Source organism: Catharus ustulatus, chromosome 31, assembly GCF_009819885.2.
Source record: "Catharus ustulatus isolate bCatUst1 chromosome 31, bCatUst1.pri.v2, whole genome shotgun sequence".
Lineage (NCBI taxonomy): Eukaryota > Metazoa > Chordata > Aves > Passeriformes > Turdidae > Catharus > Catharus ustulatus.
Window position 1 is genome coordinate 2,540,712 of NC_046251.1, and position 15,341 is coordinate 2,556,052.

At 63.4% G+C, this 15,341-nt stretch overlaps 2 protein-coding genes across 3 annotated transcripts; one reads left to right on the plus strand and one right to left on the minus strand.

Moving 5' to 3' along the window:
- Positions 1 to 851: 851 nt before the first annotated feature.
- Positions 852 to 6,724, minus strand: LOC117009041 (tubulin alpha-1C chain). Of its 2 annotated transcripts, none has more exons than XM_033083221.1 (4): positions 6,701 to 6,724; positions 2,969 to 3,191; positions 2,731 to 2,879; positions 852 to 1,881 (listed from the first exon to the last, which is right to left on the minus strand). In XM_033083221.1, the coding sequence occupies exons 1-4, from the start codon at positions 6,707 to 6,709 to the stop codon at positions 910 to 912; spliced, it is 1,353 nt and encodes a 450-aa protein (XP_032939112.1). In that variant the 5' UTR covers positions 6,710 to 6,724; the 3' UTR covers positions 852 to 909. The 2 variants fall into 2 exon arrangements, with proteins under 2 accessions (XP_032939112.1, XP_032939113.1); XM_033083222.1 differs by lacking the exon at positions 6,701 to 6,724 and adding an exon at positions 4,475 to 4,509.
- Positions 6,725 to 9,331: 2,607 nt separating this feature from the next.
- LOC117009039 (tubulin alpha-1A chain) lies at positions 9,332 to 13,225 on the plus strand. Its single transcript, XM_033083219.1, has 4 exons — positions 9,332 to 9,440; positions 10,998 to 11,220; positions 11,310 to 11,458; positions 12,069 to 13,225. The coding sequence occupies exons 1-4, from the start codon at positions 9,438 to 9,440 to the stop codon at positions 13,047 to 13,049; spliced, it is 1,356 nt and encodes a 451-aa protein (XP_032939110.1). The 5' UTR covers positions 9,332 to 9,437; the 3' UTR covers positions 13,050 to 13,225.
- The last annotated feature ends 2,116 nt before the right edge of the window (positions 13,226 to 15,341 follow it).

Below are 15,341 nucleotides of genomic sequence, written 5' to 3' on the forward strand. Positions count from 1 at the left end.
AGGGGCTGGTGGGTCCAGGCAGAGAAACCCAGCAGCAGCAGGGATAGAGGGGCCGAAGGTGCCCGGGAGACAGAGGAGCCCCCCGCTGGGTCAGAGGGAGAGGGACCCCCTTTACGAGGTCCCCCCCAGTTAGCATAAGGGTCCAGACCCCCCAGCTGGGGTGCACAGAGGGGCTGGGGGCTGCAGGGCTCAGGCAGAGCACCCCTCGGAGCTGGGTCCCCCATTCTGCCCGGGGTGCTCAGCACCCATGGAGAGGGGACCCTCTCGTCCACCCCCTCCTTGCTGGTCAGGGCCGCCGTGACTCGGCTCTGTGGGAGCTGCCATGCGCGGGGCAGCGCTGGACAACGGGCTCTGCAACCCCCCCGAGCCCCCCCTTTCCTGGCAGCGAGGGCAGCACTTACGGGAAGTAGTCGGTGCCCTGCCCAGAGGCTGCGGGGAGGGAGGGTCCCCCCCGCCCAGGACCCCTTCCCAGCTCTGCAGAGCCGCACACCGAGAGTGGCTCCGTGCCAGTAGCAGCATGACATCACGTCCAGCCTGTCTGCACCAGGCACTGGGCAGGACACTGGGGCATCTCAGGGCTCCCTCCTCACCTGGTGACCCCCAGAGCAAGCAGAACAGTGAGAGGGACATGAGACCCCCGCCCCTGCAGGCAGCCCAGCAGGGCACTGCCAGCTTATAGCACAGGACCCACCCAGGGACCCTGACCCCACACAACCCCCCAGCCTCTCCCAGCACAGCTCCCGTGCCAGCTGGCAGCAGGGCTTGGCAGCCAGCCCAGCTGTCCCCTCCCCTGGGACATCCCCCCAGGTCACAGCAAGGCAGATTGTCCCAGCACAATGAACGAGACAACATTGGAAAGAGCAATTTTAATGAACAGCACCACGGTGTAACATCAGAGACAAGGCACGACTACTCCTCCCCTTCTTCTTCTCCTTCCATGCTGTCAGCCCCCACCTCCTCATAATCCTTCTCCAGGGCAGCCATATCCTCACGGGCCTCCGAGAACTCTCCCTCCTCCATGCCCTCCCCCACGTACCAGTGCACAAACGCCCGCTTGGCGTACATCAGGTCAAACTTGTGGTCCAGGCGCGCCCAGGCCTCGGCGATGGCCGTGGTGTTGCTCAGCATGCACACGGCGCGCTGCACCTTGGCCAGGTCGCCCCCGGGCACCACCGTGGGAGGCTGGTAGTTGATGCCCACCTTGAAACCAGTGGGGCACCAGTCCACAAACTGGATGGTGCGCTTGGTCTTGATGGTGGCGATGGCGGCGTTGACATCCTTGGGCACCACGTCCCCGCGGTACAGCAGGCAGCACGCCATGTACTTGCCGTGCCGCGGGTCACACTTCACCATCTGGTTGGCCGGCTCAAAGCAGGCGTTGGTGATCTCAGCCACGGTCAGCTGCTCGTGATAAGCCTTCTCAGCAGAGATGACCGGGGCATAGGTGGCCAGAGGGAAGTGGATGCGGGGGTACGGCACCAGGTTGGTCTGGAATTCTGTCAGGTCGACGTTCAGGGCTCCGTCAAAGCGCAGAGAGGCCGTGATGGAGGACACGATCTGGCTGATGAGGCGGTTCAGGTTGGTGTAGGTGGGACGCTCGATGTCCAGGTTGCGGCGGCAGATGTCGTAGATGGCCTCGTTGTCCACCATGAAGGCACAGTCGGAGTGCTCCAGGGTGGTGTGGGTGGTCAGGATGGAGTTGTAGGGCTCCACCACAGCTGTGGACACCTGTGGGGCCGGGTAGATGGAGAACTCCAGCTTGGACTTCTTGCCGTAGTCGACAGAGAGCCGCTCCATGAGCAGGGAGGTGAAGCCAGAGCCGGTGCCACCGCCAAAGCTGTGGAACACCAGGAAGCCCTGCAGCCCTGTGCACTGGTCAGCCTGCAAGGTGGGAAGAGGAAAACAAGACCAAACTGTCAGTACTTCTGAACTTCAGCTGCTACTGACTTGCCCAAGAAGGCAAATATTCCTCACAGGATGGTAAATATTTCCCCCAAGGATCTCAGGCCCTGTGAGTCACTAAGACCAGGTCCACAGAAAGGGACTCCTTCCTGCAGGGATTTGGGGACACTCTGTAGAGACAAGGAGTGGGGGCATGTTTATTTTAGGCAGCAGAAGTTGCTCCTCTCTGTGGCCACATGAGGACATCATTCAGGTGTTCCACCACCACAGCAGGGACCACCAGCGTGAGGGACCAGCTGGCCCTGACTTTATGTGTCGGAGAGAAACTCATGGTGGATGCCTTTGGGAGACACCCCAGCAGGTTTTGGAATAAGTCAGCCACAGCTTCACCCCCTCTTTTTCTAAGAGGAGAGGAGCTTATCCCACAAGAGCCCAGGGGCAGCCAGCTCAGCCTTTGATGTGCCAGCAGCTCCCCGAGCGCAGCCGGTGGCGCAGCAGGTCCGGCCGCCCCGGCGCCAGCCCCAGCGTGGGAACCAGAGGTTCAAAGAGCTTGGGCAGCTGCACCAGTCAAACCAGTGCTGCACCAGCACCCAAACCATCTGTCCTGCCCCGCTGCCCTGGCCATGGGGCTTCCCACCCTCCTCCCATTGGCAAGGATTAGCACTGAGCTAGGACAGGGGCAGCAGGCCGCTCCTGGGACAGCCCCACCCTCTGCCCCAAAGTGCTGATGGGCTGAGAAGGACCTGCCCAGAACACCTGGAGCTTCCTTTTGTCCCCTCATCCCCCGCAGGGATTGACCCACCCCATGAGACCCCACAGGACACTCACCAGCTTGCGGATGCGGTCAAGGACCAGGTCGATGATCTCCTTGCCGATGGTGTAGTGCCCGCGGGCGTAGTTGTTGGCCGCATCCTCCTTGCCCGTGATCAGCTGCTCGGGGTGGAAGAGCTGCCGGTACGTCCCGGTGCGCACCTCGTCTGCGGCGACAGCCCCGGGCCCCGTTAGCACCCAGCGCCCGCTGCCAACACCCCCCTCCCGCCTCCCCGGCCGCCCCCCGCGCCCTCACCGATCACCGTGGGCTCCAGGTCCACGAACACGGCCCGGGGCACGTGCTTGCCGGCGCCCGTCTCGCTGAAGAAGGTGTTGAAGGAGTCGTCCCCCCCGCCGATGGTCTTGTCGCTGGGCATCTGCCCGTCGGGCTGGATGCCATGCTCCAGGCAGTACAGCTCCCAGCACGCATTGCCGATCTGCACGCCTGCTTGGCCCACGTGGATGGAGATGCACTCGCGCTGTGGGGGACACACGGCACCGGGTCACCCCTTTTGTCCCCTGTTTGTCCCCACCGGGCTGGGAAGGATCCGTCCCCAAGGTTGGATGGGGCCAGATCCTGCCCTGACCCATTGCAAGGAGTGCTCTGTTCTGGGGGTCCCATCCTGTCCCCCCACCATCGGGACGTGAGACCCTCCCCACTGAGGGATGGAGCTATAACGTGGTGGGCGCAGGCTGAGCCCCCCCAAACCCCGGTTTTACCCTGGCTCCCGCAGGGCTGACCCAGCACCATCCCAAACTCCAATTGGAGCTGGGGAGGGAGGTGTGGAGGGACCCCCGCGTTCGAGGCCAGGCTGGGGCTGCCAGTGTGCACAGCCCTAGGGGTACAAGGGACACAGCGAGTGCTCAGCTCTGGGGGTCCCATCCTGACCCCCCAGGGAGCTGGGACCCTGCACCGGCTGGAGGTGCTACCAAAACCTCTCGAGATCCGAGAATTGGAGTTCCACAGGGTTATTCCCGGTCCCCCCCATTCCCAGTCCCCTCCACCCACGGATCACACCTCAAGGACACTTCAGCCCCTTCCCTGCTGCTCATCACTTCCCACTTCGGGAGCAGCCTTGGACCTCATGGAATGTGGAGCCACTCTCCTCCACCAGCCCTTGCACAGCCCCGCACCGTCCCGGTCCCGCCGCAGCCCTGAACCGCCGTTCTGGGACCCGGCTGGCAGCCAGCTCCACCCGGGACAACATCAAACCCCGGTGACCGGCAGGACTTTCCCCGTGGCAGCCTCTCCTGGCAGAGAGCATGGGACCTGCCCCCCCCGGAATCGCCGCAGCCGCCGTGACTCACTCCCACGCGTGTCCCGGCGAACAGAGCCGGGAGAAGGTGGCGCGGGGGGTGCCCCCAAACCGGTTCCTCTCCCCCAGGGGTGGTGTGGGGACGTGTTTAGTACCTGCGTGGGAGCCCAGAACCCCGAAGCCCGGAGGGGATCGGCCCAGCCCGAGGGTGGAAGCACCCCGAGGAGTGACCCCCGGTTGTGGGGGACACAAGTATCCCAACCTCAGGTCCTGCCCGGGACGAGCCAGAACTCGGCAACCCCATGGGGCGTCCTGAACTCGCGAGGAGCTCCCAACCCCTCCAGAGCACAGCCCCACGTGCTGCTGAGGACATGGAGGGGATGTGGAGGGGACCCGGCACGCGCCCGCCTCTCAGCCCCCCGCGCTGCCCCGGGGGTCCCGCATTCCCTGGGGGTCCCACGCCACGCGGTGTCCCCTCGCGATCCCGCCACGCCCCCGACCCTCACCATGGCCGCTCGCTGCCCGAACTGTTACGAAGCCGTCGAGGAGGGAGGCGGGGAACGCCCCGTATGGCCCCCGAGTTATACCCCAGGGGCGGGGCTTCGGGGAGGGGGCGGGACGGGGGAGGGGCCAGCTGGACTTTGCTCCGCCCCCCGGGGCCACGCGGCGCTCTGGCCACGCCCTCCCAGCCCACCTCGATTCTGATTGGTCGGTTCGAACGTTGGGAGGTTGGGTGGGCGGTGACGTCAGCGGAGTGGAATGTGGTGGGCGGGAGGCGGGGAGGGGGGCGGGGCTTTGTGTGGAAGTGGGCGTGGCTATGGGCGGGGAAAGAGGCGGGGATGGGGGGGTTTGGGGGTCCCGAGAGTGGGGAGGGGGCTGGGCGAGCAGACTGGGGGCAATGTGGGGGGTCGGAAGGGTTGGAAAGCATTAGGGGCAGCGGGGCCGGGGAACGCTGGGGTGAGGGAGCTTTAGGGGGGCTTTAGGGGGGCTTTACGGGAAGCTTTATAGGCGGAGGGCTTTGCAGTATTGGGGCGGGGGGCTCAGTCGGCGGCAGGATGGATCCGAGAAGCCCCCGCCCGCAGCCTCAGGTGCTGCATCTGCCTAGGGAGCGCCCCGGCCCCGCCTGGGCTGGAGGCCTCGGGGGTCCAGTGATCCCTGTCCGCGCCCCCGTCCCCATCCCGGTCCCGTTCCCGTGGGAAGCCCCGCGGGCTCCCGTCGCGCCGGCTCCTGTGCCCGCCGCCGCCCTGTTCCCTGCCAGCCCCGGGGCTGCTCCCCGGGGGAACTCACGTGGGGCAGTTCCTGTGGGGCAGGACGGACGGGGCCGGGGGAGCATCCCACACCCACCCCCGGGGTGCAGTGCCCTGTTCCATCCCGCCTGCTCCGCTCTGGGTTGGTTTGAAGAGGGTAGGAGCCGAGTTCCAAACGCCAGAGAGAGGTTTGGGACAGCACGGGGACATTGGGGTCGGCCCCGAGGCAGAATTACAGACCCCACACTCCATAATGTCCCTACAGTCCCTGGGCACCCGCATATCCACTCACACCCTGAGCACCTCAGCGTCCCCCCCGCCCCTGAGCACCCTCAGCGTCCCCCTCACTCACTGAGCACCCCCAGTGTCCCCTGACACCCTGGGTACCTCAGCGTGTCTCCCCTCCCTGGGTACCTCGATGTCCCCCCCCCCCCGTTTCCTGGGCACTCTGTGTCCCCTCACACCCTGGGTACTTCAGTGTCCCTCCCTTCCCTGAGCACCGCGGTGTTTCCCCACTCCCTGGGCACATCCTCGGTGCTGGCACACGCCCAGCCCGGAGTGCCCGTTGTCCCAGCAATACCCACTCTTGAGTCCCCGATGCCACCGGAGCCCCCCGATGCTCCCCCCACCCACCACGCCGGTTCCGGGGCGCTGCTGGGTGTCAGGGGATGCTTTAGGGGGGCCAGACCGAGAGCGAACCCCTCCGACAGCAGGGTCTCTCCCACCTCGCCCCCACCCCTCCGCCGCCCCGCTCCTTTATTCCCGGCTTTGCCGCATTGCGGAACCGCCCCGCACGCAGGCGGTGCCGCAGCCCCCTCCCCACGGGCAGCGCGCCCGCAGCCCCCCGCACCCCACGGCTGCTCCCCCTGCCCCCCCGCAGTGTCCCCCACTCCCGGGGTCGAGTCTCCCTTTTGTTGTGGCCCCCGCAGGGCCGGGAGGGGGCGGGAAGGGTTGCGGGTTGGGAGGGGGCATGGGGACACCCAGGCTGCGGGAACACCGGTGACATCCCCCTGCTTCCTGCCACAGGGAATGCGGTCACCCGCTGCCCCCAGCAGTGGGGTTGGAGGTGTTTTCCCTCTGCCCTTCTGATGGGGAGGGGGTGCGCGCAGGGCACTGCAGCCCCCCAGCTCCACCCTGGGCCAGTCGAGGGGCGGAGGGGCCCCTCCACCACACCACAGCCTCATCCGGCACCCCGGAGAGGAGCGACCCCACCCCCGAGCTGCCCTGTCTCTCCATCCGAATGAACCTGTCACATCGATGGTGGCAGCGGATGGACAGACAGACAGACAGAGCTGGGTTCTGCGGGAAAACAGGCTAAAAATAGCAACAGCCTGTGTCTGGGATGTCAGCCCTGAGCCACGACAGCTCCTGATGGGGCTGAGACCCCTCTGTCCCTGGGGATAGCGTGTCCCGGTCGGGGGGTTCGAGGTCACCAACTTGGGATCTCCAGAAAGGGCCCAAACTGGGGGAGGCTGGGAATCTTGCCTTCGCCATGGGCAGGAGTCCAGCAGCCAGGAGTTCAGCCCACACAGGATAGATGCCAGCTCTAGGAGCCCCCGAGTTGTGCTGTCTGGGTGGGGGGCAGCCCTGGGGACTCTGTGCAGACAGGGGGCTCCCTGGGGGGGTCCAGGGTCTGTCCCACCCGGTGGAACCGGTGGTGTGGATATGGAAGGGGGAGGACAGCAACCGTCACCAGGAGCCAGAGCGTTGCTACCAACAGTCAACAGAGCACAGGCGATGGGAAGTGCGGGGCGGGGGGGGGGCAGGGGGAGGCTGGGAGTTATTCCAGAACCCCCACACCGGCACTCACCAGGGATGGAAATCTGGGGGCTGCAGAGCTGGTGACATCCATGGCAGTAGGGTGGGCACAGGGGAACCCCAGGGTGTGTGTACCCCCCATTGGCACAGCAGAATGATCACTCACTGGGGGTTCTAGGAATGGTGCCCCACCCTCGGGGTCAGGCACTGGGGGTCCTGGGGATGCTGCCTCACCCACAGCCGAGCAGGGTGAGGCAGTGGGGTCCCAGGGATGGTGCCCCCACTGTGACAACAAGGGCAGGCAGTGGTGGGAACCTGGTTTTCTCTGCCTGCAACCCCCCCACACACCCAGCAGGCCCCAGGATGGATGTTGGGGAAGGGGGATGCAAGGGGGGGGGGGGTCCCAGCCCATCTCCTAGCAACCAGTCTCCTAGCAACCCCAGCAGTTGCCTGGCAGCAGTTGGTGCAGGACGTGTGGTCGCCCATATCCAAGGAGAGGGGAGGGGGCTGGGGGGCACCAGAGACTGCAGCACCCAGTGCCCCTCACCCTACACCCCACATCACCCACTGGGACTGAGCCACCCCCTGCCCTGTGAGGCACCTCCCACCCACAGCTCAGGGCAATAGGATGGGTGGGGGCCCTCCTTAGCTTGGAGAGTGGTCCCCGAGTCAGGCTGTGAGCCCCCAAAATCCCTGGCAGTGGGGACAGAATGGGGACACCCTGACAGGCTCCATACCAGCATTGAGCACTTGGGACTGTAGGAGGACAAAGGCAGGAGGTATTTCCCATACAAGGATGGACCTACAGTGGGGTCAGGGCTGGGGGCTGAGCTGCTTTGGGGTCAGGGTGCCCCAAAACAGCCATTTGCCATGGGCACCAGCTCGGTGGGAGCCAAATCTCCTGGTTTTTCTCTGCTTAGCAAAGCCGGAGCCACCTGGTCCTTTGTTCTGGTGGGCGATGCCCAAATCCCATCCCCTCTTTGTTTGCAGCTCTGCAGTCCCGGCAGCACCCCAAAAACAAGGTGCCAGCAGGGGCATGGGGCTGGCACTGGGGACATGGGTGTGGCAGTGGGGACATGGGTTTGGTAGCAGGGACATGGGGAACCTCGGATCTGCCCAGAAATCTGCATAATGTGGGAAACACCAGGAAAAAAGGCAGGGAGGATGTTCTGGCAGCTCCACCTGCAGCAGCTGAGGCCATGTATGTGCTGTAGGGTCACTTCTCTGCAGGAGCTGAGCCCCCCCAGCACCTCCCGGTTTGGGGAGACAACCCTCAGCCCCTGTGGGCTTTGCAAGAACAAACGGGAGGGGGGAACCCCCCCAGCAGTGGGAAAGCCCAGGGCTGTGGGGCTGGTGGCTCGGGGGGGCTGTGCAGGGGCTGCAGCAGATGGAGGGGTGGCCAGGGGACGCGTGTCCCAGTGTCCCAGCTGTGTCCCAACCACCAGCTGCCACACAGCAGCTGCTGCTCGGTCCGAGTCCCCAGCCCAACGCTATCCCTGGGGGGGGTTTTGTCCCCTGTGTCCTCCCGCTGTCCCTCATCCCCCGGCCCTGCTCGTCCCCAGCTGCCCGGAGGGATGACTCTTTGTCCCCCGGCTGGGCCCCGCAGCGCTGGTTCCCACCGCCCGAGCAGACAAAGAGGCACTGGAAGGGCTGGGCACGGCAGGGAAAGGGCCGGGACAGGCACAGGGCCATGGCAGGGACGTGGCTGAGAACCAGGGCACTGTGGCACAGCCAGGGATGGGGACAGCGTCCCTGGGGATGGGGACAGGGGCTTGGCCAGGAGTGAGAACAGTGACCCTGAGGATGGGGACCAGGGCGTGGCCGGCTGGGAATGAGGACCAGAGTGTGACAAGGGATGGGAACAACGGGATGGTTGGGGACAGGGACCAGGGTGTGGCCGGGGATAACCGGGAGCTCGGGCAGTGGCCAGACAAGGGAGAGGGCTGCACCACCGGGGACGGGGAGCAGGGCGTGGTCCTAGCCCGTGTTAACGGGAGCCCCGGGACCAAGAGACCCATTCCGGGCAGTGGGAGAACGGGATCGGGAAGAACGGCGGGATTTGAGAAAGGGGGCCATGGGGGGATGGGGACCGTGGGATGGGGACCCGAGCGTGACCGCTGGCTCAGCCAAGACCGAGGACCGGGGCGTGGCAGGGACGGTGCCAAGGACACAGCCGGGGCCCCTCCGGCGGCGGGGCCGGGCCGTGGCCGCCGCAGCCCCCGGGCCCCCCCTCCCGCACCGCCCGGCCTTTGTCTGCGGCTGCGGGGGGGCATTACCTCATTCCGGGCCACCAATGGCCTCCGCCGCCGCCGGCCCCGCCGCCCCCCCGGCCCCGCCGCCCGCCCCGCTTTGCCCCGCCCCGCCGCCGCTATAAATCCCCGCACCGAGCCCCGCGCTCCGCCGCGCCTCTTACATCGACCGCCTCAGCGTCGGGCTGTGAGACCGCCCCGGACCGACCGCCGCCATGGTGAGGGGGTGTGGGGGGGTCGGGATGTCCCTTGTCCCTATTCCCATAATCCTTATTCCCTTGTCTCCCATTCCCGCCCGCCCCATCCCTCCCACCCCCGGACCCGTGGTTTTTCCCGGTTCCAATCCCCACCCTCCCATCGTAGTCTCCGGTTTTCATCCCCTCACCCCCGCCCTCGTCTCGCCGTTGTCTCTGGTCCCCAACCCCCCTGATCTCCGTTCCCAAGGGCTTGTCGTTCCCCCCCCGCCCCCGGGATGAGCCCCCGGGGCTGGGACTCCTCCCGCACCGGGCGTGGCTCCCGTTACACCGAGCAAGATGTATCGCCTGGGACCCAGTCCCGAGGGTCCCTCCTGTTAAATGGGCCTGGAAGGGTCTTTCTGCCTCCCCCGGGAGCGACCTCCGAGCTCGCAGCGGGCGTGGCTCTTATTAAACCGGCCAGGATGGGACCCCCAAGGCTTAGCACTAAGCTTCCACAGGGCGTGGCTCCCGTTAAACCGGGCAGGATGAGACCCCCGAGACTCAGCACTGAGCTTCCATAGGGCGTGGCTCCCGTTAAACCGGCCAGGATGGATCCCTGGCGCTGATCCACGGTGCCGTACCGGGCGTGGTTCCCATTAAACCGAGCAAGACGGGACCCCCGGGACCGAGCCCCGAGCTTGCATCGGGCGTGGCTCCCGTTAAACAGGGTAGAATGGGACCCCGCGATGCAGAACTGAGCTCCTGTCGGGCGTGGCTATGGTTAAACCTGACAGGATGGTTCCCTGGGACCGAACCCCGAGCCTGAACTAAACGTGGCTCCCATTAAACCCGGCAGGATGGGTCCCTGGTGCTAAGCCCGTACTGGGCGTGGCACTGGGTGAAAGGGGCAGGATCGTGCCCCCCATTTTCGGTACCGAGCCGCCATCCGTCCCTGGGCGTGGCTCCCGTTAAACCGGGCAGGACAGACCCCCTTCACCCCCCCGCGCCCGGTGCTGAGCCTTTAGCCTGTGCTGGGCTGGGCATGGCCCCGGTTTTACGAGGCAGAAAGTCCCCGGTGCGGGGTGGGCAGGGCGGAATGGACCCCCCAGTGCTGAGCACCCCATCCCGCACCAGAGCTCGAAACACGACAGGATGGGCCCCCCCCGCCAGCCCTGAACTGGGCGTGGCCTTGCTTCGACCGGGACCCGGGTGGGCAGGAGGCACCGCCGGTGCTGAGCCACCCTGGGGCTCTGCTGGGTCTCACCGGGACAGGGCGGGGCAGGATGGCAGCCCCGGGGCTCCCTGTCTCCCCATGGCCGCAGTCCCAGTCCCTCAGGACAGGATGAGCCACAAGTGCTGAGCTGCCCATCCCCCCCAGGCAGGGTGCCAGCGGTGATGGGCACATGACAGGATGGGACCCTGAGCACTGGGGGCACCTCCAGCCCCCGAACAATGGCTGTGTCCGGGCAGGATCTGGCTCCAGCCAGCCTTGGGGAGGGGCCCTTCCCACCTCGGCGACAGCCGAGCTTGTGTTGGTCTGGTGCCACAGCTGGGGAGGGGGACAAAAGGCGTGACCCGGTGCCGTGTGTGCCCCCACAGCGCGAGTGCATCTCCATCCACGTGGGCCAAGCGGGCGTGCAGATCGGCAATGCGTGCTGGGAGCTGTACTGCCTGGAGCATGGCATCCAGCCCGACGGGCAGATGCCCAGCGACAAGACCATCGGCGGGGGGGACGACTCCTTCAACACCTTCTTCAGTGAGACGGGCGCCGGCAAGCACGTGCCCCGGGCCGTGTTCGTGGACCTGGAGCCCACGGTGATCGGTGAGGGCGCGGGGGGCGGCCGGGGAGGCGGGAGGGGGGTGTTGGCAGCGGGCACTGGGTGCTAACGGGGCCCGGGGCTGTCGCCGCAGACGAGGTGCGCACCGGGACGTACCGGCAGCTCTTCCACCCCGAGCAGCTGATCACGGGCAAGGAGGATGCGGCCAACAACTACGCCCGCGGGCACTACACCATCGGCAAGGAGATCATCGACCTGGTCCTTGACCGCATCCGCAAGCTGGTAGGGGCACAGGGGGGTGCAGATGGCGAGCGAGGACAAAGCCTCCATTCTGTCTCGCTCTCCCCTCTAGACTCGCTGGGTTGGGTTTAGATTTAATTTATTAATTAATGTTAATCCTGTTGTGCAGTGGCTGCCATTGGCCGGCAGCGGGACGCGGCGCAGCTGGAGCCGCTCCACAGCGCCGCAGCCCCCGGGCGCCGCCGGTGCTGAGCTCGGCAATTCCCTCTTTGTTCCGACTTGGCTCCTGACGTGGCTGAGTCCAGCTGCGTCTGCTGGGGATGGGCAGCCCCGAGCCGGTCCCTCCCAGAGTCATGTGGCTCTGACAGTGCCAGGTGGTCAAACTTGTCCCCTCTTTGCAGCTGAGCTGGTGGCAATTCTGCACCTTGAGGTGCCCCTGACCACTGTCTCACCCCAGAGACTAAGCAGATTCCCTGACTGATTCACCATGAGTCAGAGGTGGTAATAGAGTCAGTGGCCCCCTGCCCCCATCCTGTTGACTGTGGCTCTGCTGCTGGAATGCCCCCAAATGTCCTTGTGAGGCCACAGAGAGGAAGGAGTAACTTCTGCTGCCTGGAGTAAACATGCCTCCCTACCTTGTTTCTCCTTGCAGGCTGACCAGTGCACAGGGCTGCAGGGCTTCCTGGTGTTCCACAGCTTTGGCGGTGGCACTGGCTCTGGCTTCACCTCCCTGCTCATGGAGCGGCTCTCTGTCGACTACGGCAAGAAGTCCAAGCTGGAGTTCTCCATCTACCCGGCCCCACAGGTGTCCACAGCCGTGGTGGAGCCCTACAACTCCATCCTGACCACCCACACCACCCTGGAGCACTCCGACTGTGCCTTCATGGTGGACAACGAGGCTATCTACGACATCTGCCGCCGCAACCTGGACATCGAGCGTCCCACCTACACCAACCTCAACAGGTTGATTGGGCAGATCGTGTCCTCCATCACGGCCTCTCTGCGCTTTGACGGAGCCCTGAACGTCGACCTGACAGAATTCCAGACCAACCTGGTGCCGTACCCCCGCATCCACTTCCCTCTGGCCACCTATGCCCCGGTCATCTCTGCTGAGAAGGCTTATCACGAGCAGCTCTCAGTGGCCGAGATCACCAACGCCTGCTTTGAGCCGGCCAACCAGATGGTGAAGTGTGACCCGCGGCACGGCAAGTACATGGCGTGCTGCCTGCTGTACCGCGGGGACGTGGTGCCCAAGGATGTCAACGCCGCCATCGCCACCATCAAAACCAAGCGCACCATCCAGTTTGTGGACTGGTGCCCCACTGGTTTCAAGGTGGGCATCAACTACCAGCCGCCCACGGTGGTGCCCGGGGGCGACCTGGCCAAGGTGCAGCGCGCCGTGTGCATGCTGAGCAACACCACGGCCATCGCCGAGGCCTGGGCGCGCCTGGACCACAAGTTTGACCTGATGTACGCCAAGCGGGCGTTTGTGCACTGGTACGTGGGGGAGGGCATGGAGGAGGGAGAGTTCTCGGAGGCCCGTGAGGATATGGCTGCCCTGGAGAAGGATTATGAGGAGGTGGGGGTGGATTCTGTGGAAGGGGAGGGAGAGGAGGAAGGGGAGGAATACTAAACTCACAAGGGTGCTGCTCGAACAGGGAACATAAACTAGTTGAAGACCCCGCGGGGTCTGTAGCAATGTGTGCGCCACGGTCTGTCCTGTCAATGGTCTGTGCTTCAATGGAAAAGTCTGTGACGGACTCACCCGTCCTCTCCTGTGGGTCTGAATAAAAAGCATTCCCTGTCTTACCCTGGCTCTGGTGTTTTCACTCCCTGTGGCGATGTCCCTGCCTGGCTTTGACACTGTCCCCACCAGCACATGACACAGCCCTGCAGTCCCTGTCTGTACCCAGGGTCTCCTCCCTGTCCCTGAGCATGTGCTGGGTGTTGTGGTGAGTTCAGACCCCCCAAAACTTGTCCTCCCAAACCCCTGCTCCTTCTTTATCCTGCTGGGCTTGGTGTTGTGCCCCCACCCCGAGGGCTGGGGAGGTGGAGAGGGTTGGGTTTTCTTAGTACCAGGAATTCCAGTGAGCCCCACCTGAGCACATCGGGAGTGGGTGGGCTGAAGGACCCTGAACCCCCCCAGTTTGGCAGAAATCTTTTTGGTCTCTCTGCTATCTCCTCCTGGGCAGGGGAGGGGTGCATTTCCCTGGGGGTGGGGAGGGGATGTTCTGCCCACTGCAGGTGGAAGTGCTGGGGATGTGAGGGTTCCTTCATCCAGCTCGGTGTCTGGGGTTACATGAGGTTCCCCCAACACCAACCACACACTTAAGGTCCTCTGGTTCTTTCAGGGGTGAGGAATTGGCCCTGTTGGTCCCACCCACCGAGGGGGGAGGGGGAAATGTAGAAGTAGCCCCCCTGAATGGGGGGAGCCTCTTTCACCCTCTCTTCCCTATCCTTTTACCTAGTCCCTTATGGCTCCAGCAGGGATAAATAATGAAAGGGAAGTTGAGGAGTGAAATTCAAGGAGATGCTGCAGCTTGGGGGCACCCCAGGGACCCTCATTTGTGTGGTGCACCCCTCCCTCTTTTGCACCACGAGCTCAGGCTAGACCTTGATGAGCAGCATTCAGTTCATCAACAACACTATCAGCTCCCAGGAACTTGTGTTATCAAAACAACTCCTTGATTTTAAGGAGCAACCTTGGGAACTGCTTGTTTTTTCTTTTTTTTTTCTGAAGAACAGCATGTTTGTTACCAAATTTTCAAAGGAAGATCCATATTATAGCCAGGACAGAAAATTAGGATGACTAAAAAGCCAACACTTGTAATCTTATAATCAGCAGATCCTGAGTGAGACCCCCTGAGTTCACCTGGACCACAGCAGGCAGGACAACTCTCAGGAACAGTGAACCCAAAGTCTGGGATTCTTGGAGGATGAACAGAGCTTGGGCCAATCCCCCCCAGACCTTGGGACTGAACCCTTGGCCTGTTGAGAAGACACAAAGGCTCTGATGTCAATACTGAACTCAAGGTGGATTTTTCACAGATATTTACACCTGTACATGATCTTCAGGTATGTGTGTGTGCAAGGGTGAATATTCTATAACATGTGTGCTAGGAATGCTGCTCTCAGATTATTAAGCACTTTAGATTAGTAAATAAAATAGGCCTGTTAAGTGCATTACTATTGTGCCTATAGTAAATTCTATATGAATATGTTGATAAATTATTTAAATTTAACTCTGGATTAAGTGCTCTTAAACCTTTAGGTTTAAACTGTGGGTCAAGCCCAGGGCTCAGTTTGACAATGGGGCAGGGGTCCACTCTGCCCATTCTTACTCAGAGGGAGGATCTCAATTATTATTGCATTTTATCCTTATCATTCTTTTCCCATCCCCAGCCTTCCCTTAGGTCATTTTTGGCCGATTTTAGTGTTACATGGGTCGACTTTAAATTTTATCCCCATTTTCCTCTGTTGCCTTTCACTACCGAGTGAGTCACAGTGAGAAGTTGCCAAGTGAATTTTGCAGCACTTTCACTTTAACACGAAACCTGCTTTTGCCGGTAATTCTTTGAGCGACCCAAAACACTCCGGTAACACCATTCCAGAGATGACGTGATGCACGGGGAATCTGGGGATTTAACAACACCCACCCCATAAACACCAATAAACACAACCAGCACCAACTCCTCCAGGAGCAGCCGCCACGCTGGCATCGCTCAGAATCGAGTGACCCCCGAAAGTGCCATCCGGGACCCCCAAACTGAGAGCGGCTGGGAGCCTGGAGCGGGCAGGGTTAGGAGGAGGGGGAGCAGCTCTTTCCTTGCCGGTGGGACCGGCGGGGCTGGAGCAGCCATGCGGCCACACAGGGCTGGCGAGGCAAATGGCGGGGAGCCACGTCACCGCTGCAGTGCAGCTGCGG

Excerpts from the sequence above, each read along its gene's own strand:
- LOC117009041 (XM_033083221.1), bottom strand. Across the intron at positions 2,880-2,968 it reads CCTGGAGCCCACGGTGATCG|ACGAGGTGCGCACCGGGACG; the intron begins GTGAGGGCGCGG and ends CTGTCGCCGCAG. Across the intron at positions 1,882-2,730 it reads TTGACCGCATCCGCAAGCTG|GCTGACCAGTGCACAGGGCT; the intron begins GTGAGTGTCCTG and ends CCCACCTTGCAG.
- LOC117009039 (XM_033083219.1), top strand. Across the intron at positions 11,221-11,309 it reads CCTGGAGCCCACGGTGATCG|ACGAGGTGCGCACCGGGACG; the intron begins GTGAGGGCGCGG and ends CTGTCGCCGCAG. Across the intron at positions 11,459-12,068 it reads TTGACCGCATCCGCAAGCTG|GCTGACCAGTGCACAGGGCT; the intron begins GTAGGGGCACAG and ends TTCTCCTTGCAG.